At 45.6% G+C, this 23,781-nt stretch overlaps 1 protein-coding gene across 6 annotated transcripts in view; it reads right to left on the bottom strand.

Moving 5' to 3' along the window:
• Nf1 (neurofibromin 1) overlaps nt 1-23,074 on the bottom strand; it is a 175,105-nt gene extending 152,031 nt beyond the window's left edge. For 2 of the 6 annotated variants that reach the window (XM_065431661.1, XM_065431663.1), the window contains exons 1-5: nt 22,906-23,074; nt 8,429-8,572; nt 6,925-7,029; nt 5,454-5,546; nt 3,032-3,147 (exon numbers count right to left, since the gene is read on the bottom strand). In XM_065431661.1, coding sequence (XP_065287733.1) covers nt 3,032-3,147; nt 5,454-5,546; nt 6,925-7,029; nt 8,429-8,572; nt 22,906-22,986 — 539 coding nt within the window. In that variant the 5' untranslated portion in view covers nt 22,987-23,074. The remainder of the gene's footprint in view (nt 1-3,031; nt 3,148-5,453; nt 5,547-6,924; nt 7,030-8,428; nt 8,573-22,905) is intronic. The other 4 variants (XM_065431664.1, XM_065431665.1, XM_065431662.1 and 1 more) reach the window with 3 other exon arrangements.
• Nucleotides 23,075-23,781: the final 707 nt, after the last annotated feature.

Here is a 23,781-nt window from a genome sequence, read left to right as displayed (position 1 = left end):
TTCAGACTTTCAATGTCAAATTCGGAAGTATTCGAAACGCTGGCCAAGGACATGCCGGCTGGAAGCACTTGAGGGCACAGGCTGAAATTCAGAGGCGGAAGACTGACATTGTTGTTAGTAAACACCAGCGTATGCGGAAGAGCAACATTCCGGTTCAAAAGCACGTCGATGATGGGGCGAGGGACATATTCACCGTCAGGAATCTGTGGCTGTGCAGTCAAAGCGATGTAAGTGACTGCCTCAGGTGACAGACACACATCTTGAAGCAAACACAAGTGCGGTGGAGCGGTGCTCAGAGCATGGGCGACTTGAGGCAGTTCCAACTGAAGAACGCCGGTTGTGCAGTCGATGAGAGCGGAATGATCGGATAAAAAGTCCAATCCAAAGATAATGTCATGAGGGCAGTTGTCGATCACAGCAAAGAGAACAGAAGTAGGGCGGCCAGCTATACTTATGTGCGCAGTACACATTCCAAGCACAACTAGCATGCCGCCGTCGGCAACACGAAGCACTCTGGCAGCTGCTAGGGTAAGGACTTTTAAATGTCTACGTAAGCTAGCACTCATCACAGAAACGTGGGCTCCAGTGTCAACGAGTGCTTGGACAGGTACGCCATCTATTTTAACATCAATTAGGCCTCTCTTTGTGGGCACAGACAGAGGATCTTCTGCAGTAGTTGGCAATTATTGAGGGAAAATCAGACATCCACCCATTCGTAGCAATTGCTACAAAGGAAACCCATACGGGTTCCTCGAAAGAAAAGCCTCACAGTTGAAGAAAAATTTGTCCTGGTCCGGGACTCGAACCCAGGACCACCGCAATTCCGGGGCAGCCGCTCTGCCATCTGAGCTAACCAGGCGGCTAGCAGATGGCAGGGCGAAGCTGAATTTGTCGACAACATGAAGCAAAGGCGAGAGTTTGATGTAATAGTTCTGCGGAAACCCGCAAGGTGGAGAGAAGTAATTATTAAGGGAAAATCAGACATCCACCCATTCGTAGCAATTGCTACAAAGGAAACCATGTATGATTTTCCCTCAATAATTACTTCTCTCCACCTTGCGGGTTTCCGCAGAGCTATTACGTCAGTAGTTCGCAATGCAGCACCACCTCCGAGGGCTGCATTTCTTGGTTTTCGGAAAGGGTGCAGCCAAAAGCCACAGGGGACGAAAGGCGACGTGGCTGCGGCAAACGGGAAGATGGGCGATGCGTTTGCGGTGAGACAGACTGGTGTCTGCGCGGCGATGGTGAGCGACTGTACCCCATGTTCCTAGCAGAGTTGGCGGCGCTGTTAAACTTGGCAGTGGGCGAAACATTGCGGGCATTTCCATCAAAACGGCTCAGGTTGGTCGGCGTGCGAGGATTGAGGGCCACGAGTTTCGACAATATCGGGTGACATGACCAATGCGGCGACAGGTGAAACATATCGGCTGGTCGTCCGTGGTTCTCCACTCACTCGGGTTGCGATAACGCGGAGAGAAGCGTCGGGGTGGAGCGAAAATTGTAGAAGGGCGTTCGTTGGCTCTGGGGTTGGGGACAGCACAGACAAAATGTAGGCCAAAGTTTTCTAGTTCCCGTCGAACGATGGCTTGCATGAGGGGAACTGAAAAAGGGGTAGCATCAGGGGTACGCGAACAGAAAGCTGCGGGCACCATTGCGTCCAGTTCACATCAAACGATCTGCACCACGACCTCTGATGGCGACGCATGCTGTTGTGCGGGCTGATCTTCACATGTCGATGTTGCGGTAGTATTGGGAAGTCTGGTGAAAGGGTGCAGGACGCGTTGGCTTTTGGCCTGCTCGAATTGTCGGCACTCTTTGATGATAGCATCAACTGGAGAGCAGCTTTTGCACATGAGTAGATTAAAGGCGTCGTCAGCAATTCCCTTGAGCACATGCCCTACCTTCTCAGATTCTGTCATGTCGTGAGTGGCTTTACGGCAAAGCTCCAGCACATCCTGGATATACGAAGCACAGGACTCTGTGGGGGATTCGGCACGAGATACCAGTTCCTGCTTTGCAGCAATTTTACGGCCAGCTGGTTTGCCAAACAACTCTGTTAACTTCTCTTTGCACTGGTCCCAGCTAGTCAGCTCCTCTTCATGGTTCTCGAACCAAACCTCTGCCGTGCCTCTTAGGTAGAACAACAGGTTAGCTAGCATAAGCGTAGGGTCCCATCTGTTGATTCCACTCACACGTTCGTACATAGCCACCCACTCTTCAACATCAGCGGCATCAGACCCGCAGAATGTTCCGGGATCCTTGGGTTGCACAACCCCAACCAAAGTGGACAGCGACGTATCGGGCGACGGTGACATTGGAGGCGGCAACAACGTTGATTCCGAGTGCTCACCATCATTCATGGCGAGGACGGTGACGCGACGTGCTATGCGGTGCTCTGTTTCCAGCTGTGGTACCCCGCACCTCCCACCAATACGTTACGGGGACGTTGAGAGTATAAGACTGCATTTACAATGTATATACAAGCAGAGTCAATGGGGTTAAAATGGCTGACTAGTGCAACACGCAGCAGCCAGCGTCTCGCGATCTTCTTCCTCTCTCTGTTCTTTCATCCTTCCGTAACAATATCATAAGAAGCCACTGAAAAGACACCAAAGACAACACAGGGGAAATTACTTGTGCTTACTGATCGAAATAAAGTAATTATAAATTAATGGGATTGAAGGTGGATGAAAAAATAACTTGCTGCAGGTGGGGAACGATCCCACATCTTCGCATTACGTGTGCGACGCACGCACTCAATTGGTAGAGCATCGCACGTGTAATGCAAAGACGTGGGATCGTTCCCCACCTGCGGCAAGCTGTTTTTTCATGAACCTTCAATCCCATTAATTTATAATTTCTTTATTTCAATTAGTAAGCACAAGTAATTTCCCCTGTGTTGTCCTTGGTGTCATTGTTTGTTGGATTCTTATGATATGACTACATATATACAGTGACACAGCACTAATGAGACAAAAAGAGCAAAGGTTAGCCTGAAGATTGATAAAAAAAAGGAATGCACTCCACTTGCCTGCCAGAGATGCGGTTGAAGACGGCGTTGAAGTTGTTGAGGCTGAGGGCAAAGAGAACTTTGGAGGCCAAGTTCTTGAGTGGCACCACCATGGGGCTGTCTGGCATGTCTATGAACTGCGAGCAAACAGCACAGCGTCAGCACAGCGTCAGCACAGCGTCAGCACAGCGTCAGCACATCGGTGCAGGCCAAAGCAAATCCAGCTTGAGACTGCACAGCTGCAGCCAGCAGTTAGAACTCTATAAATTGTATCCCATTAACAGGGACGGCACCGCACGGAACCAGACAGGAGTCATGCTCGTCCTTTCGCGCTTGTCCCGCCTTCTTCACTGTGGTGTTGTGCTTATTAGCATGACACAAACTGTAAAGTATGAACCAACTAGCCTAGTACTGTGCATTACTAAGAAACAGTTAAAACTATAATGGGCAGCAAACATGGATGTCTGTCATAATTTATTCGCTTTGCATTATGCATCAACCATGAAAGAAGATGACTAGTCGGTACACAGTAGCAAGCTACTTCTAAAGTTGAGAGTTTCATGCGATAAGCTTCATTGTGAAAGTATTCCAGAGACAGTTGCAACGTCGCATAGCTAAAAGTTCATGTTAAAAGCAGTCTACGGTCGGCTTCAAAAGTTTATGAACTGGAGATAACACCTGATAATTACCACAGCTTAGGCACGCAGCCTGGTATACAGATTTACAGACTGTACTAATACACTATGTGTGCAAGCGCAAAACAATATTTAAATATTTGCTAAACTGTGGGATTTAATGTTCAGAAGCTGCACAGTGCACTATGGGGGGGAGGGGGGATGCTAGATTAATTTTCACCATCTGAAATAAAAACGAGAATGTTCCTCTTGTACTACTAGTAAAGCGTCATTACACGTGCAGCTAATCATCTAAATTTTTATTATACACAAATGACAGTGTTGTATAGTTTCACAAGCTTATGGTCACTCATTCTTTTTCAGATAGCACAATCTGCAAAATTTTGATGCCGACTGTAGCAGGATTGACCTTGGTTGATAAAACAGAAAAATAAGACAGAAAGCGCTGACTTGGCATATTTTCCTACAATATTTTCAATTATGTTTTCTCAGTCTTGTCAATTTGCACTACTCGTATATGATATTCACTGAAATCCAGGCCACCATACTTTTTTTTTTTTAACGTATAAAATGCGAAACTATGCTTATGACCTGGATCCAATGATTCCACCTGGCAAAAACATTTGTGCATCCTAGGCTTGTGCATACTAGGAGGGCTCACAATGAGCAGAATGCAACGTGATGTAATCACACAAAGGTGGTGTAAGTAGCGTCACAGAAGCAATTATAATTCATGCTCATTTTGCCACTGCTGACTCCTTTGCCGGGTCACCTTGCATTCGAGGATGCTTTCCTATATTGCAACTCTCCAACTCGCGAGTATCAGCGTGTCGACAAGGCTGGCTTAAATTTGAGGGAATGCACTGCAACGAACTCAACTAGCCCACCAGTTAATTTTCATGAGCCAAAGCATTCAAAAGCGTATGGGAAATTGAGCTAGTAGACATTGTCACATCATGAAAGAAGCTGCTAAAAAGTATACATAAGGTGGAGAGGATCTTAGCGGGAAATAATACATGTACATACTCACATGCAAGCACAGGTAGTACTAATCAATTGTGCTTAAACAAGGGCTGTCTCAGCGTGGAGCTAATGTTTCAACAAGGGGAGTCGCCCTGATCAAGGCCACAACTGACAAACACAGCCTGCTTGTCGAAACATTGGCTTCAGTCTGAGACATCGCTTGTTCAAGCACTGTCGATTAAAGACTTGTCTGGACACACACACAGACAATAACTACACGAAGTTGACAATGAAAGCAAACAGCTCTCTTCCTTGATAGCTACACATGCAAGCAGCCAGAATTCCTATCAGGAAGACGCTATCTTAGTCCTGTAATCAGTTTAAGTTGTTTTAGCTGAATCACCTTGCTTTTGACATGCCTAAATATTGCAGAAGGGGGCTGTTTGCTTTCGCCTTCTACTAAAGCATTAGCTGAGAGTTCAGTGCATGTCTCGGCCTTCCGCCCTGCCTAGCACATCCCTCTTATTTTGCAACATTTCTTTCACGAACCAGAGCTTTCTCAGAACTTGATCACCTTTGCGAGAAACAGCAGCATTACAACATCATTTCAGAACTGCAAGCAACGCAATGAGAGTCAACTAAGCATAGCACAAATCAAACATTGTGCCGCAGCTTGCCACAAGATGCACCTCTACCATTTCTGTCCGCTACAGCAACCATTCTGGCGTGACACATAACAACTGTGAAATCAATGAAAACAATGCTGGCTGAGCCTACAGACACTGCTCCTGAAGGTCACGTATACAACGCAGAGAAGAGGAAAAAAATCTCGGGCATCAACTTACCTGGCAGAGCTCGCGGAGCAGTGCCTTGACGTTCATGGTCTCGTCATACCGCGTTGTCTCCTTGGGTTGCTGTGGAAGTGGAGTTGCAGAGATCTACGGTTGAGAATGAGGTCCCCGCACCCAGTCGTAGAGATAGACCCCCGATTGCGTGAGACACTGAGACAGCATGCAACTGGCATGGACACGCTAGCCACACATGCGCAGACAGCCACACAATACAGCATGCAGCAGTGATGACTTTTTTTTCAACTAGGGCATTCCAGAGATCTTAAAGTGACACTCGAGAGGAACATTAACTCAAACAGTTCTGATTTTAATGTACCGCAAAAAAAAAAGTCGGCTGTACCGTAAGCAGAAATCTGGTAACCAGAAAAAAAAAAGAAAGCAAAATGCAGAGACAGGTAGCCATGCCGCCTCAAATCTGTCCCACTAGAGCTTCATGACATTGTAGATTTCTGGCAGTGTTTGCTTGTAACTAGTTGATTGTTCATCAATAAACAAGCGCGTTACATTACACCACCAGCCTCAGAAAAATACTTCACTAGTTTCAGCAGACTCAGTGTCACCTAGTTAGTGCCCCTCTAGATTCAAAAGAGAAACAGAAAAATACAGCACACTCTTTTCACTCAGCTTTGGCACACATGCCAGCAAGCCTTGTTTGAGCTAAAGCTTTCAGAGTGCTGTACGACTTGGGACATGGGTGATCACTAGGCAGTGGTTGAGACATAGCTGTGTACTTCCTGCAGCTTCGGCAGCTCCAGTCAAAACAACATAGTAACAATTGCTCTGATGCAGAGCAGGTTTAAAAAAAACTTCTGCCATTGACTGTCATAAAACACACTGCCAACACATGGCTCTTCTTTTCATTCACATACTGCTGCCACTACACTTTGCAGCCAAAACTGAACTGTGCCAATCCATCTGCCATCAAGCTACTAGCGGATTCGGAGGGGGGCCCGTGGCACTGCCCCTTTCGAGAGATGCCAGCACTTCTGCACTCACAACACTGAGCCCGCCTGCAAATTTCCTAACTTCATCAAACCACCCAGCTGTTCCACCCTTTGTTCTATAGAAAGTGAACATTAATAAGATTTCAGTATTTAATCCGATAATTCAAAGTTCACAACTCTCAGATATTTTTATTCCCATCAACTCGGAAGAACCACTATTACTGGAACTGCTCAATCAAAGTGCTACCATTCCACCAGATCAGTCAGTGCACACAGGTGCTACGGTATGACGTGTTGTGTTAAAAAACTACACACACAATTCCTCACAAATGCAACATATCGAAAATCATTGCTCTGCTTGATAAGCCCAGTCACAAAATAATCAAAACCCGGACATGGGCAAAAGGATGAAAAAAATCCAAACAAGCGCAGCAGAACCAAAGAAGAAAAACAGAAAAAAAAAGTTCAAAAAAAAAAAATTAAGCGAGCAAGCAAGCACAGTAGTGCAAAGCAACACTGACCCTGCTGAGGCATTTCTCGAGTGTGTCCAGCACAATGAGCTGTGACTCATAGAAGTTCTTCTCGAACTCTGGCTGGATTGGACTGTGCGACCTCTGGTAGACAAACTGCACATGCAAGGATTGTCAGGGTGAAAAAAACATATATGTGAGTACAACAAAAGCGTTCTCAGCCTTGGGCTATCAAAAACAAGATGTAAAAATGGGCAAGCAACGATGTCGCATCAAAACTTGCATTCCACTGGTCCTCACGCAAGTCCACATTTAAGCATTGTGAGCAATATATACGTTTGTCCAATACCAGATGCTCCTAGAACATGTAGCATTTGTAAAAGTGGCAAATCTGAATCGAGGGAGTGTTCCAGCGATAAGCGGCACGCAGAATTGGTGCATCGCTTTTAAATTTGGATGCTGTTTTATCAGCACTCTAAAGCATGTCTGCATGCACTACCTAGCACACGCCTTCATTTTCATAGGAAAGGTCACCCAAAAAAAAGTGCTATAAACCAGCTTGACATTGAATTCCCACCACGAGTCCCTTCCTTCAAGCACGCAAAGCATAACTGAAAAAAAAAATTTAAATCATGAATTTACACGGCTTTTGAAACATTTTTGCAAAGGATAATCCATGCACTCATGCAGGCCTGTACAGACATCAACTCGGCTAACAGCCGGCCACAAAAGATTACAAGTTACATAGAAAATGCGAATTTATACTCAGTTAAGGCATGGCACTTCCATTTCAATGGATCACTCTGTGCGCCACAAAAGCTATGACAGAATGAAACTTTGAATTTGAGGCTGTGTGGCCAGGCAGTGTGGGAATTCTAGATTTTCGCAAATACCGGGTCCGGTAAGCTTCTGCAGCTGGCTGCACTTTCTCGTACAACAAGAGGCCTTTTCTACTGGCGGGTGTTGAACAATGCCATTTGTTTACTCCAGACCATGCCTTCTGTCACTGTTTTCAAGTTTAGGACAGCACGAGTTTTCATTGTTGGTCCACCAAAAACGGTGTATGGGCGACACAATCCTGACATTTTGACAAAGCAATCCTGCTTTACACCTGTGGCCACACCTAGCTCACCAGAGGCCAAGGCAATTCTGCTCAGCCAGAGATTATTCGTGCCATTCATAAGTAGACACAACAAACACTTTTCACAGAATTGATCTTTGCTTTAAAAGGACACTGCTTCCACATAACAGAAAAAATATGGATCTTCAATAGTATGCCGAGAGAATGAGGATCACAACTGAGTGGAGACACACTAAAGCAAGTGATTTAGATCTTTCGAGCAAAAGAATACAGTGGCGCCCATTACGTCAAATGAATCTAAGAATGACCAGGCCTGAATTAAGTTGCAAATTGTTGTATTCCCGCAGACCAGCAATCTCAACGAAAGGTCCAGCTGCCATTTCTCCACAACTATCGTTCCCAACAGTGTACGACGATCTGCAGTCACACAGCAGCAAGAAATTTTTAAAAAGCAATAAATAAAAAGAGACTAACCACATCATTGACTGAGTGGAGAATCTTGGTGAGTCCCGAGATGACCAGGGAGAACTTGTGCTTGCTGATGTTGATGAGGCATTCCTTGTTCTGCTCGACGTTGATGCGGGAGTGAGTCGTCTGAGGCCCACTCCGGCATGGGAGCTTCAAGAAATAAAGAGCACAGAGTTTGGGACCTTTCTTTCAAAGCGACATCAGCAGGAAATGGGACTGAATTTCACAACGCAACCTGCATGGTACAGCTGTTTATGGAGAAATGTGCCAACCGATTGCGATAGCAAATATTGCTAGAGAAATTTGACTTGGTACTTTTTGAATTCTTATTCAATGTGCTGTACTGCATGGAACCGCATTGATTTACCTTATACATGAGTGATCATAAAATAAGCACTAAGAGGCACATGGTCAGCTTTTCTGCGAAACAGTGCAAAAGCTAACTAGATGCATTCTTCATGTTGCACTAAACTAAGCTATACGCATCACTATGTTCCGTCTAACTAGATGCGTCCTGATAGTCCCACTTAACTAAACCCAATACTATGTTCTGATGAACTAGATGCATCCCAGTGTTACGATTAGATGGTTCGGGAACAAAGCCAGCTACTTGCTGCGGCAGGCGCAATAATCATGTGCACACATAGTATGTGGTGTCCAATCACTGCTAAGTGGCTTCCAGCTCTTTTGTGCAATGCGAACCAATCTTCTTGGAGGCCGTATACTGCAATTATCACTCAAGTCCAGTTGAAGATCGGTGCACCTCATCAATGAGATTAAGTGGATCACAAAACTAAAATTTGTCCCGCTGTATCACATTTTTGGCATCCAAACACGCAGCTAAGGATGAGTGAACACCAAACAACAACTGAAATTTTCACATGGAGGCCATGATACGTGCAGTCATGCGCTGGAAGCACCTTCAAAGCGTCTGGCAACATCTACAGTCAGGTACAATTTCAGAAAAAAGGGGCGTTTACTCCTCCAAGGCAGATGCACACAAGCCTCCACCAATGGGCACACACTCTATAGAATGACGTCACGGGCCGGACGGCCGATGACCCTGCTGATGGAAAAGATGGCCGCCCGTGCAGGGCACAGGGTCATTTTTCCCTCGCGATCCATCACGTGCTGTAGCATTGCAATCACGAGAGCTCCACTAAACAAGTCATCAAAATAGAAAAGTCTTTATTTATACCGAGAAGCACGGTTTTTTAGCGGGACTACTTGAGTCGCGGAGGCAATGTAGGCCCAAGTAGGCCATGACATCGCAGCGAGTTGGTGTAAAAACTTTGAAGTGGTGTTACCTTGTGCCTTTTATTTTTGTGTCTCTGATGGTTTGCCAAGCCTCCTTTCACAGTAAGAGTGGCTTTCTTGGTATTTCAGAAGGGAAATTTAGCAACAGCTCAAATAATTTTTATCTCTTTAGTGTCCGTTGAACATTTACATGCAGCAATTTCATTATGTCGGTGTGCATGACCTGTCCATGACGCTCATGTCCTCAATAATATGGTAACACGAGATCAAGAACAAGGCGCAATTCAATTGAACTAAGTTAACAGGGAAGCCTTGTTGTTGGTCCTTATAGCGAGAGTGCAGACCTAGAAGCCAATCATTAAGATAATCAAACAAATCCTGGAGGGTTACATGCCAAAACCATGTTCTGAATATAAAGCGCATAGCAGTGGAGGACTCCCAATTCAATTTCAATCACCTAGGGTTCTTTTAACATGAACCTAATTCTAAGTACACGAGCAGAGCACTTTTGTGTAATTTGCTTCATCAAGGAAGGAAATGAACATGGAAAGAGCTTTGCATCACGAAGCCAAACTTTGGCAAAGAAACTCTATGAGAAGCCATTCCCTTTGCTTTTTTCCTCACAGTATTGGCCCAACACGTGACCGCTCAGCATATTGGCTGGGAATGTTTGCTTCCTGCTAGTCTCTAATCGAAGCACGCTCGTTTGGCTGCCCTCCGGTAGCTTTGGACACAGAGTGGGAGAATTAAAATGTACCACGTGCTTTGATGTAATCATAACATATTGAGCCGACACATTTCTCTTCAATCTTGCTGCCCAAATAATCTCTCCTATTCTTTCCTGCCTCCATGGTTGCTTCCATGGAAGTGCAGTCGCGGCAGCCAGAACTGAACCCACAACTTTGAACTCAGCAGCAGAATGCCACAGCCACCAAGCTATGACAGTGTGCTTGACAAGCCTATCCCGCTCTATAGAGATGTGTCATTCGTGGAATGGCTGGAACGTAGAGGTGAGTGAATGTCGACTTTTTCGGATACGTATAGTAAGCACTGAATTTCAAATTGGATGAGTCAAATGCAGGATATTTATTTCAGAGCAATTACCCCGGTACTGACTATTACTAAGGTACCACGCATGTACTGACAAGTGCAAAAAAAATTGGCTATAAGGGCCAAATGAGTAGTTTTAAACACAAGATCACTATTTGCAACGAGTAAAACTGCATGAACAGCCTCTCAAAAACATTAGAACCTGGTTGCAAACAAACTCTCCAAGAAAGAATGGCTGCTGGTGTATTACTAGCTTTGCAAAAACAGCAAATAAGTGGTTGCCGAAAAAAAATACCAGAAATTGTGGAAAATAATATCTGAGGACACCTAAGCCCTTCTTACGAGTTGTGAATGCAAAAGCATTAATGTCCAATTGAACGGTGCTGAGCAGTTCGAGCTATGAACTCCTCGCAGGCAAGCGAGCACGTTGAGACGATTGATGCGTTTTGATCTGGCCTTACGGAGGCACAGTTAGAATGCAGGCGAAGGCTTGCATGCACAAGGGACGCGTCGATAACACAGGCTTCCAAAGCAAAAGAGAGGGTGACCTATTGTAAAGCCCCTAAATAAATTTTTATTGAGGGGCTTCAACCTAGTGACCCTTCTTGCAGAGCAGTTCGTTCTAAAGAAACAAGACTGTGCTTTTCGTGGTGCACCGCACCTCGCCTCAGCAACAGCACAGCACTACCACGTCACCTTGCTTCTGTGCGATCAGCTGCCAGAAATGCAACTGAGTTTTCGCTAATGCACTGTGCTCCAATCATGCCAGATTGAATTGTGAATTGTGTGCATTAAAGGTGTGTACAGTAGTTGGCTGAAAAAATAGTGACAGGCATATTAAGGAATGGAATGAATATGTGTAGCCAATTTCGCAGACCGCTGCTGCAACTGTCCGTTTGTGTTACTGTTACTCCGAGATGTACGCTTTCTTTGAGGATACAGAAATTTGCTCATCCACCAGAGTTGTATCACTAACCTTCAAAGAAAGTGCTTCAGTTTCAGAAGGTCGGCAAGAGTGAGTAGTGCTCATTAAACAATGACAAAGGGAGTAGCGCCACTTTCTGTCATAGTATGTTTCACGCACAGTACCTACACACATCTACACCCAAGTGGCATCGAATCTCCCACCCACTCTATCGCCAACATGTCAACAAGTGAATGGGTGCACACTTGAATATATATGCATCATATATGCACAATAAATGATGGATGAAATCGAGGGTTCGACGGAAGCCCGTCTGGTCGGGATGAAGCATTGAAGAAGTAAAACCAAGGACACCGACCAACATAGAAGTGCTAAAAAATGAAAAAAATCTAAAAGACGTTTCGGCTTCGCTACGGAAGCCTTGTTCACAATGGGAGCCTTGTTCCCATTGTGAACAAGGCTTCCGTAGCGAAGCCGAAACGTCTTTTAGATTTTTTCATTTTTTAGCACTTCTATGTTGGTCGGTGTCCTTGGTTTTACTTCTTCAATAAATGATGGACTACACCAACAGCGCACGAATGGTCAAAGCTGAATGTTTCGTGATGGTCCACAAGAGTAAGCAAGCAGACTCATGAGCGATTGGCAGAAAATAATCAGATAGAGACTGCACCGACTAAATTTACTGAGTCAGAAATGTGGCAAGCTGCTGCTTCAAAATCTTTGCCAAATAAAGAAGGAAGAGCAAAACACACTAATCCTGATTCAATTCATGAGCGGAAAGTTTGGATAGCTTGGAATACATATTTGCCTCGCTTTTAAAACAAGCCCCACATATGCTGCTCGCCCAGTATGGACATAGCTTAATCAGCTCCGAAATAGCTTTTGCATGTTCTCTGAAGCTGTGGCCAAAGCTTCGTGTCGTCCACCCAGACACCGTCTATGATATCTCCCAAAACTGAGGTGCGCTAAGCCGCACCAGCATCATGCACACCCACTGTAAACATGGAGGCAGTTGAGGCAAGCAATCGACGCATCGCCATGTGATCAAACATGGCAAGATCCACGGGATTACTGCAAAAAGGGTCAATACTCCATCTCTCTACTACCTTACAGCACTGCCTCTAGTACGAGGCGTACACAGGCAATATTCTTGCGCAGCGGTGTATGGTTCCGTGCGTAACTGACTGATTATTGGCTGCACTAGAAAGTTTTATTCTTGCTCGCTACAAGATACGGTACAGCAATACGGGACATGTCATGGTCTTTGCGCATGCCCGTCGTGTACTGAGAATTACTGTGGCAGTTACCGTGAATAATCGTAATAGCCACCCTAACTGTGATCAACTATATGTAGCAACATGGCAGCACCCTTACAGCACCGACTACCCGCTCCAATCTGAATTCGCGCTTCTTACTGGCTCTCCGCCCTGTAAGTAAGAAACAAGTGGTGAACTCCGTCATCGCTAAGTCTTGTCTCAAGATGAGGTCATATCATTGGGTATGTTTTGTCGTAATTATTGTGATCGACTGTTTGTTTTCATGCTGCTGGGACGACAGACACGGTGCCGAGCCATAAAACTGGTTTGATTTCTAGTTAGCAGATGGTGCTACACCATTAACACTGCTGATGCGTTTACGACTCGGAACCCTATAAAGGACTAGTTGTTCACTGCATCATTAATTTACTGCCCCGCTCTAACATGGTAAGATGACAATAGCAAGAAAACGCCAAGTAGATGCTGAGCAGACACGCTGTGCTGCAGGGGAACATTTATGAGGCCATTCACCCGTACTACTTGCTAAGGAGGTCACAAGGTAACTGCAAAGAAAGCATACAGCTGAAGCGAAGCCCCACTGTCGCATCCATGTAAACGGAGCTTATGGTTATGGCGTCAAAACATTTTTTCCTCAACCCACCAACCATGGGGCATGTACCAACAGGATGGCAAGCAGACGCCGAGTAGACGACGCGGCATGGATGAGCCCATCTCGAGGGGCATTCGGCCTGCCTATTGGTTAAGAATTCGTGTAGCTACCACAGTGCTGCAAGGAACTACAGAGATAGTATTATAGCTTCGTGACGATGCCCCCTCCTCTCATACAACACCTGGTGCGTTGTGTCCCGTTTCACTCACTCACTGTGCTCTGTCAAGGCGCGCTCATGCTGTGGCATCGCAGCCAATGGGAATTTAGGCTTCTAAAGGCGCCAGATGACAGCTTTTTTCTTTCTTTAAGCACTCCATCAGACATTTGACACTTTTGTATCAAAAAAACTTCCTGAAGGACTTGTGTGCCCAAGACACATGTAAAAGAGCTTGCTGCAGGGGTTGAAAAAAAAAAAACATTGCTCATTGCATAGGTGCCAACTATTGGGGAGGGGGGGGGGGCGCTCTAGGACCCGCCACAGGTTTCCAGGGGGGAGCTGAGACCCCCCCGTTGATGCCAAAGCCTGCCTCCCACCCTCGTAACATGTCATTGCCAGAGTTTTGTAACCCACGTCATTAGAGGTTTCTTTTGATTTGCCTCGGCCTTTTCCCTTAAAATTTTATTGTGGCTAATAGCCTAGTGCATCATTGTTGGCACGGACATGCACAGTTTTTAATTCATACTTTGCTTATTTCTGCAAATCCTGACAAAAGGAGAACAAGCGCACTGGAAGTACCAGCGGCGGCTGCCTCATCCGTATTTTCTCACTTCAAAATTGTTTTAAATTTCCACTGTAAACACCATGCACATACCGAATATATTTAAATACATACACAGGACAATGTTTATTATATTTTTAAAGAGAAGGAGGTAGCCAATTAACAATTATTTATAAAGGTATGGATAGCTTATGCCTAGAGAATTAAAATGTTGCTGTATGTTCACCTCGCTTCAAAATGCTTTGCATGCTTTCTGACCCTAAAAGAAACCTGTAGACTTTAGTGACTCCTTCGGCAGAGTCTTTTATCAACAGCGTGTGAAATGCACATGAGTGATATGTCTCAGCATTGTTTCTTTGTCCAGTAAGCAATGCTAACAACTCATTCAAAAAACACTTCTAATAATTTACAACATTTATTAGGGATGGAATCATCGTCACTTGCATGCAGAGGTCATAAATATATGGAGTGTCCCAATTAACTATCATGCACCAAATCTTTTTTAAAAAGCAATGTGTTACTCAAATAAAACATAGTGCACACTGTTTCCCGTACAGTGAAGTAGCTGCCAGTTTTTTTCATTACTGAGATTTAATTAGGTAATTGTAATTAATTATCTAACTCGAGACATACTATCATAATTATCAAGGTGTCAAAGAGGCATTTGTAGGCACAGCCAAGGGATATCTAACTACGGTATTTTCAGCGATGTACTAATTGCATACTAAGTTTTTCTGACTGATAAATAAACCCTGCGAAATATGGTGAATGACCCGTGACTGCACCCTCAACGCAGCGCCCTCAAACAGGCTCCTTCTGAGTTAGCTAGAATGAAATGAAAGAAATAAAGAAAAAAAATCACCGCCCAAGCACTTCGTACAGATGGTTAACCACGAAGCTCAAATGTGCGGCCCCGGTGTTTATCACTCGGTTAATCTTGACGGTTCATTAACTGATGGCTTGGTAAGCTCCCGGATCCTAAGTACAAAGCTGCTGTTTGTGCTCGGTTGCACGAGCCTGTTCTTGTGCTCGGGCTGCAAGATCGGGATCAGTCCCGGTTCTGCTCGCAGCTTTGCTAATTGAAGGCTGCCTGATCCTCAGGAGTATGTATGACGCATGGCCTACCCATTTCGGAGCCGGAGAGAAACTGCTGCGTGCCCGCCCAGCTGCGATGGAGAGCAATGACATCACTACTGGCACAGCCAATCGCGCGCCTGTCTTTCGCTTTTTCGTGCATTGGCATGAGGTTGCGCCGGAGGAGTTTTCAGTGCACAGGTGACAGACGGATGGATGGACGGATGAATTGGCTAGCCATACAGCTTTGCTACAAAACACTGTGATTGAGTTAGCGCCTTACCAGCTGCGCCTCAGCCAAAGTAACACATCACGTTTAGTGTTAGTTGGAAACAAGCTGTGATAGCTGTTGTCCTAGCGTCGATAAAGTGCACGGGTGGTTCTTTCTTTCGCCACAACACCCATCACCACAAAAGTGAATTGACACCATCAGTGCTAATGTTTAAAGGTGTGTTTTGTTTCATCGCAGTCGCCATGTCTTTCTCTAATGAGCAGAAAGTAAAAATGATCCTTGTCTTGGGAGCTGCAAAAGACAAGGGGAAGGCCACAAATATATATGAGTCATGGAATTGTGACAGTAGACCAAATGCGTCGACTATTATCAGAAATGATGAAAATCTGAGACTAACAGCAGCTTCAAGAAACAGCAGCTTAGGACTCCATCTTTGAGTCCTAGCCTACGCACGGATATTCTAGCATTTATGGCCTCAAACCCTCATACTAGGGTGTGGCATGTGGTCGACCAGGTACCAATTTCCAAGTCGATTCTATATCACTCGGGCTTGCACTTATACTACCTTAACCAGCATCAATGCTTGGAAGATAGGGACTTGCAGAATCGTCTAGATTTCTCGAACTGCAGAAACGCCCACGTAAATTTGCATAATGCACACTATTAGAGTGACTCCAATTTACACTGGGTAAAGCGTACTCGCCACCAGTACTGGTGGTTGTTCAATGTGTGGTGCGGAATTTAGGCCGGTGCTATAATCGGTCCCATCTTCTTCGATCACACACTGACTCGACAGTGTTACGCGGAAGAAATCTTTGAAGGAGTGGTAGATGAGTTTCTCAGAGAAGTCCCGCTGCCACGTCTTCCACTTCTGTGGTATCAACAAGATGGAGCACTGGCAGAAAGAAGCAGCCAAACACGAAACGGGCTGGATGCAACTTTTCATGCACAATAGCTTGGAAGGCACAGGCCCGTAAATTGACCAGCTAGATCACCTGACCTCTTTCTTTGGGGTTATGTGAAAGATCGTGCTTACACGATCGACACGGATGTCAGATTAGCTCAAGACAAGGATAACGGATGTCTACCACGGAATTCGAGCGTCGGTCATAAAGAAAGCCACTGAAGATGTGATAAAGCGGACTCAGTACTGCATAGCTGCAGAAGGAGGCCCATTCAAACATGTCCTCTAGGCAGCAGCTGGTGTTCAACGACATTTACGAATTCATACATAATAAGGGTGCACTGAAATCTGATGTATTTTTGTTGTTTATGTTTATTCTTTTGTTTTTGCACAGGCATCCCGATTGCCAATTTGGCTCACTTAGAAGTGATTATTTACTTTCTTGAATGCATCCGTATTGCCTTTTCTCTACACGTGGGTCGCTTCCCGGTCTGTATGTTTCGCTTTTATTTTTTGTCACGAACCTGCTTTTGCAGCGCGTATACACTCTCACGAAAAATAAGACCGTCACTTTAATTTGGCTTTGGTCTGAAGCAAGTTTCTAGTGCAAAATATTGCTGGGCGTGCACTCTGTCAATGCGGTTCGAGCAAAACCAGGATTTTAAAACATGCTATGCCTTTTATATTGCTTTTCGCATTTCGTGCGTGGTCAGTGCAGCGCTTCGGCTGTGTTATCAAGGGGATCTTGTTATCAATGTGATCAGTCAGCCTTGAGAGACGGATAATGAGTGTGGCGTTTAGAGGAAGGAATAGCTGCAAAGACCTGCTGTTGGCGCTCCTTCCGTACAATTATCAAGGGGATGCGCTGTAGCTTCGGGTTTGCGACAGGCAATGCAGTTGCTTTCAATCAGCTCATTCGAGGGTGCTGCTTAACGATGCGGGTAGGAGTGGAGCCACGTGGTGTTTTTTATATTTTGTGAGGTTTGTTTGCGTGCAAAAAATTGCACGCAATTAGTGCATTGCTGAAAACACAGCAGTTAGATGTCACTTGAGGGTGCTTACAAATGCTTCGTTGATACTTCGATAGTTAGGACAGTACTTCACAAATTAGATAATTAATTGCAATTGTAAAATTAAATTTCACGAACAAATGAATTACTGGCAGCTACTCCACTGTACTGGAAACGATATGCAATAAGTTTTTTCGAGTAACGCAACTGCTCTTTCTTTAAGTCATAGTGCATGATAGTTGGGGCACCCTGTATAATTCACTCAGTAAACGAAATGAGGCCGAGACGGATTCACTCGTAATCAGAATCAACAGCAGTCATGTGCAGGAGCGCTTATACTCAGACTCACACACAAAAAAAAAAAGACAGAGAGGCTGCAGTTTCACCAGAAAGGCGAAGCAGTATTAGTGATAGTGAAGTATACGATAATTACACGAAGGAAGATTACACCACGGAGAGACGCTAGATTCTTGGTGGTGGGAGAGGACTCATGCTGTGAAATTGAACTGTCTCCCACTATGACGTCTGTCTTCATGTGCAAGAAATCAAACACACACACACACACACACACACACACACACACACACACACACACACACACACACACACGCATGCACACACGCACACACACAGGGTTTTGAAAGCTGGTCAGGCCCCAGCCCTTCCCCCCCACCCCTGGAAGAATGAAAACTTTCTGCCTATGGTTGATTGTTGCATAAAAGACAAGACTGCTACATAGCTAGATTGCCAAAAAAACTAAATGACCGACTACAACCTAAAATCACAGGTTGCCCTGTAGACTTACACCATGAAAGCAAAAACAAAGCTTGCATTACCCATTTTATTCGCATTGCTTCAAAACCTTTTGTCGTCACATGTCGGATAATTAGTGATACTTTGGTTAGTAGACAGCGGACAGTAAGTAGAACTAAACAGTCAGTTGCAAAATATTTGACTAGTTTCAAATATTTCAAAATACTGAATAGGTTCTTTTTAAATACGAATTGAATATACTACACACTTAATAATGGTATTCGTATTCAAAACTTCAATTGCCCACCCCTACTCGAATGTAATGTACTATAAGAACAAACAAAAACTGCAGAAAGCAAAGAACTTATGAGGCAAGTCAAAGCTCGGGAGGCAAGTTCATAAAAATGAGTTGAAAAAGAAATAGAAAATGAAATTAAATGCCAGGATTCACTAACAGCACATGCCCCGTCATAAAACAGGCACACATTTCGCAAACAGCGATGCTTCACAGAAAAAAACATGTGCTGGTTAGATAAGGTTATCTAATGAAGAACACGTGCCACAGGTTTGTGGGTTTTCTTTTTTTTTTTTTTTTTTACAGCGGGCATATACCATAGCAGCTTTCAAGCCAAGTGGCTGATTTACGATGCGGACACCACACATCCCCTGTCCATTTCCGGAAAAGGTCCCTATTTCTACCTCATTCAATAAATTGTGTTGATCGAGACCAAAATGTTTATCCCATGCCGTTCACGATTCTTTAAAGTGCCTGCACTTTTTCAAATGTTGTGCTACCCATTTCAGCAGTCAATTCTGCATCCTGTGTATCAGGTTCCTGAAGATCCTTCTACAGGCATGATTTCGTCACCAGTTAACCCAAATAAAACAAAAATTTTGTAAAGCCAACTTGTTCTTATCTGTCTCCAAAACAATGCTCCCAGAGTGAGATCCCTTGTGAATAAAGATTGTTTTTACGTGCAAACAAGTCCGCCATGAATTAAAAATTAACTTTGTTAGGCACTGACTGCCCTAAAGATTTCAAGACCGATATTGGGAGCGGAGAAGTAAGTTTGATAGGAGATTTAATTGTTGCAGTATCACAGATGGCACTACACCAAACTTGCAAGTGAAAATAACTGACTCTGACGGCAAATGCAGTAGAGCTTCAATCTAAAATTACTGCAGGAGGAAGTGTGGCACTAGTATTCAGATAAGCCACCCACATTACAATTGCGTGCGCTATCACTATAACAGGTACTATTTAAAAAGGAGCACAAAAATTAAGGCAGGACGAGAAAAATGCACAAAACAACAAGACTAAGCACTGGCTTTCAACTCGTGAAATGTACTGAAGCAATGAAACTTCACACAGATCCCATGCTATCACATTTCAGAAAAACGGGATTCACTTGTGGATGCAGCTACTTTGGCCAGGCTGGGAAGTGTTCGACCTCCACAAGAAATCTAGGCTGCACTAGCTGGATTATGTCCACAAACGGAACAAGCTAGTTCCCACTAGCAAGTTCTGCCTTGGTCACATATCTCTCGCCTTATCACTATAGCTGCTTGCCACGTCGTAAGTATTTGAATGAGCGCCTCCTTGGGCACACACAACAATTAAAGGCATTCAACAGAGTGCAGATGCTGTACTGGCACTGGGACTGTATGGTGCAAAACATCAAAAGACACAATGAAAGCAATTGTGCAAAACAGCCATCAATTGCCTGCGTATAAAGCAAAGCTGCGCTCTTGTATCTCTGATAGCTCCAGCCGTGTAGGTGTACATCACCTATAGTGTAGGCGATGTAGGTACCACTACTTTTTTTTTTTAACCTCTCCCCCCCTCCCCCCCCTTCACCCTTTTTTTTTTGTGTGTGAGCCATGGATGGTGCAATAGCATGTGACCTATATAAAGTTCTGTGGTTTGATAAATTATAGCAGCTGAAAGTTCAGCACTTAGCCTTGTCTCAATTTTCATGCTGCTCTTTAAGAAACATGAATCCGTACCAATTTGTCCACTTAACTATTCTCAATGATCGGTACAGTGCAAGACCTTGCTCAAACCTTGTATTTCCAGTTTTATATGTCCTTGATCCTGTTTACATTAATTAACCTTCATAAACATTTTTCAATGCAAATGTGTCCTGTCATGGATCGATCAGCCTCACTGAGCCTCCAATAGCGGCCATTTGACAGTTTTGAGAAGACTGATGAGAAAGACTTGCTAAGAATATCAAACATAATTAACCTACAATGAGAGTTGCTTTTTATATCTCACACGTGTAAGCTGAATTGTTGATATTTACTCATTTATCAACCAAATTAGGATCGAATTGATTTATCAATCAAATTAAGAAACAAGGTGAATTGCCTGCTCATGCAAAGCATGTCATTGCTTCCAAGAAATCTTGAGCTAAACATTAAATCCCACTGAACATTGAAGAACAACAAAAGGAGCCGCAATTCACTTTCCCAACACGGCCTCCCCACATGGAGGAGAAGTCTGAGCGATATCCAGAACTCTCACAGCAGTGAAAAGTGCGACCATTTTATTTAATTTTGTAATCTTCACAAAAGAATCTGAGCCAAATGCAGGTACTCCAGTCCAGGCTGCCAGCAACGACACAAGGGGACGATAAATTATTTTAAACGTAACTCGATCGTCTCTGTACGCTGACAAACTGTAATCAGGCAGCAGGTCAGTGGGATTTTAAACATTGTTTCTCCAACTAATGTTACCTTTAGGACAAGCATCCTGTGAAAGGTGGCTTCATGTTATTTGCAATATGACAAAACGATGTATACTTGTCAAAGGAGTTAACATCATACAAAAGCTAGTGAAAACTCGCAGAGGAAATAGAAGTGTTCGTAATTGTACAGGGTTAAAGAGGTTCTTTTTCTTTTTTTTTTTGTGAATGTAAAGCTTCGTAATAAGTGAAAAGTGAGAGAAAGGCAAACACACGCTGTCAACGGGGCCGTTTACATAAGTCCGAAACAAAAGGACACCTGGATTTTCCTATTCGAAGTGCCACGGCGCACGGGCCGGTGTTGACCTAGGGACCACGAAAGCGCAGCCAGCCACGCGTGTAAACGTATGCAGGCCCGGTTCGCAACCGAAAACAACGGGAAATCCGCGACTTCGCACGCACCAGACGCCACCGCGGCCGGACACAGCGGCGGCAGCAACGGCCGGAGGCATGCACCCACAGCCGTCGTCTGCCAACCCACGCGCGATGAATGGGTGCACACGCGCTCCGAGCCAAGGTCGGCGCTGCCAAAATCACGCGCACGGAATAGCGCCTCTTTCGTTTTTCCTTTTCCTTCCTCTACGGCAACTCCGTGAATGACTTTACTACTTACGGGCTCGTCAATCGCGCGCCAGCGTCAGGTGGACATCGTGCAAAATACCACAAACGGAAAAAGATCCGACACAATAAAAGAGCACGCCGGTCCCAACACTGCGTGGAAACTGCCGGCGTACGTGGTTATCTCATTCCGTTTCACTCGGCGTTTCGTTCTATCTCTGGTTTATCGAGATCGAGTGACGATTAAATGGCAGTCCAGCAGGCGTGCGCCGCCGCGGCTTATAAGCCTCGGCTTCGGCCGCAGATAAGGGAGGGCAATCGCGCGGTGTCGCGGTGCTCGTCCATTCATAAACGTGCAGAACCTGGCGGAGCGCTCGGCAGAGCGTATCCCAGCTAGCGCAGACCTGCCGAAGGCATCACACACGGTTTCTGCGGCAAACAACGATGGACACGCGCGAAAACTGCCGACAAGCTCTGTTTCGCTTTCAGTTCGGATCCATACATTTCGGTCGTTTCGTGTCCGAACGCTGGCCCAGCAGTTTGTGGCTGCCGGTGGCATCGCCGTACGAGCAGGCCACCACCGTCCAGCGGCCGCCTCAATAACACGCGAATGTCTGATCCCGGTATTCACCTGTGCGACCGTGTTCCGTTATACGATCGCGGAGGAGTAGGAGTGCCGGTTTATCGATCGTGAAGTCTCTGTCTGAGAGAAGAGGGATGGAAAGAAAGAATAAATATATATGTGTGTGTGCGCTGCGGAGGCTGGCGCGCGCAGTGTTCGGTCGGGCCGGCCAGCTAGCTAGACTTCTCGAACGTGCAGTGACGGCGTGTCGCACCGCGATATCGCGTGCTCAATGCGTCGCTGTCTTCGAGTTGTGGCGCCTTCAGGGCGCGGGCCACGGGACGAAAACCTGCTTCCAAACGGGCGCGAGTGTGGGCGTCCGAGCCGATCGACTTCCGCTCCTATGCGACACTTTTTTTTTTTTCGCTCTCTCTCTCTTTCCTTCTCCTCATGGATCGCTCGCCGCTGCACAGCGCTCCTCCTGCGGCGAAGACGCGCGGGCGACTCCCGCTAACCAAAATAAAGAAAAGGGGCGACACGTCGTTTGGCAGCAGGCAGTTCTGACTGAAACAGAGAGCGATCCCGATGCGAGGTCGGCAGAACGCCGGTAGGGTAACGCCGGCCCCGCCGAACGGAGAACGGCCAGATCGGCGGCAAAGGTCGCCTCCAGAAAACACGGCTGTCGGCATCCGAAGCCGCCGCTGTCGCAGCCGCGTCAACAGTCCGCGCCGGCCCAGTGCCAAAATGACGCCGTCGGGAGGCTTACCTGTTCTTCGAAACGCGTGATGAGCGACGAAACCCACTCTACGGGCTTGGTGGCCATCGTCACTTGGACTTGTAGGAACATCAACAGAGACCGCCGAACATTTTGGACGCCATCTTATTAATAGACGCGCAGCGAGCACGCATGCGCCGCTCTGCGTGCGCTATTGGCGGAACGCTCAATGGGCGTCGTCTGCTAGCCGCCCGCGCGCGACGGTGCTGCCGCTGCGGCGGCCGCCGCCGACGCGCGCCACTTTTTGACGCAGCAGCGGCGGCGCGTTTTTCGGGCCGTCGACCGTGATGTGAAATCAGTTGTCAGAAAAACGCCACCCAAATAATGTCGTTAAATTTACTAACAGATAAGGCAGCGCACACAGTTCATATCCTCAGTGAGAACTCACAGTGCCGTGAAGAATTAATGAAACGGGGATCTCTAAATCGCGACTTCACTTCATTCCTTCATACAGTACGCAAAAAACGTTGGGCCAATAGCCGAAGCTAGCTTGGGCCCGCATTCATGTACACTCTGTAGCAGCAAAAACTAACAATACATTGAAGGTATTGCAAGCTATAACGCAGAGTCATTATGTAAGTAAAAATACTTGTGCTAAGCACGAGGTCGCGTGATCGAATCCTGGCCAAGGCGGCCGCATTTCGGTGGGGGCAAAATGCGAAAACGTCCGTGTACCTATAGATGTAGGTGGACATTAAAAAACGCAGGTGGTCCAAATTTCCGGAGTCCGCCACTACGGCGTGCCTCATAATCAGAAAGTGGATTTGGCACGTAAAACCCCATAATGTAATTTCATTCTTTTTAATCTTTGTAAAACGACATAAAACAAAGACAATAGTTTTATCACACAAAACCATCTAACGTAAA

The sequence above is a fragment of the Dermacentor albipictus genome, chromosome 2 (genome assembly GCF_038994185.2).
Source record: "Dermacentor albipictus isolate Rhodes 1998 colony chromosome 2, USDA_Dalb.pri_finalv2, whole genome shotgun sequence".
Classification (NCBI taxonomy): Eukaryota; Metazoa; Arthropoda; class Arachnida; order Ixodida; family Ixodidae; genus Dermacentor; species Dermacentor albipictus.
Note: the sequence above shows the minus strand (reverse complement) of the source record. Positions and strands in the feature narration are given on the sequence as shown.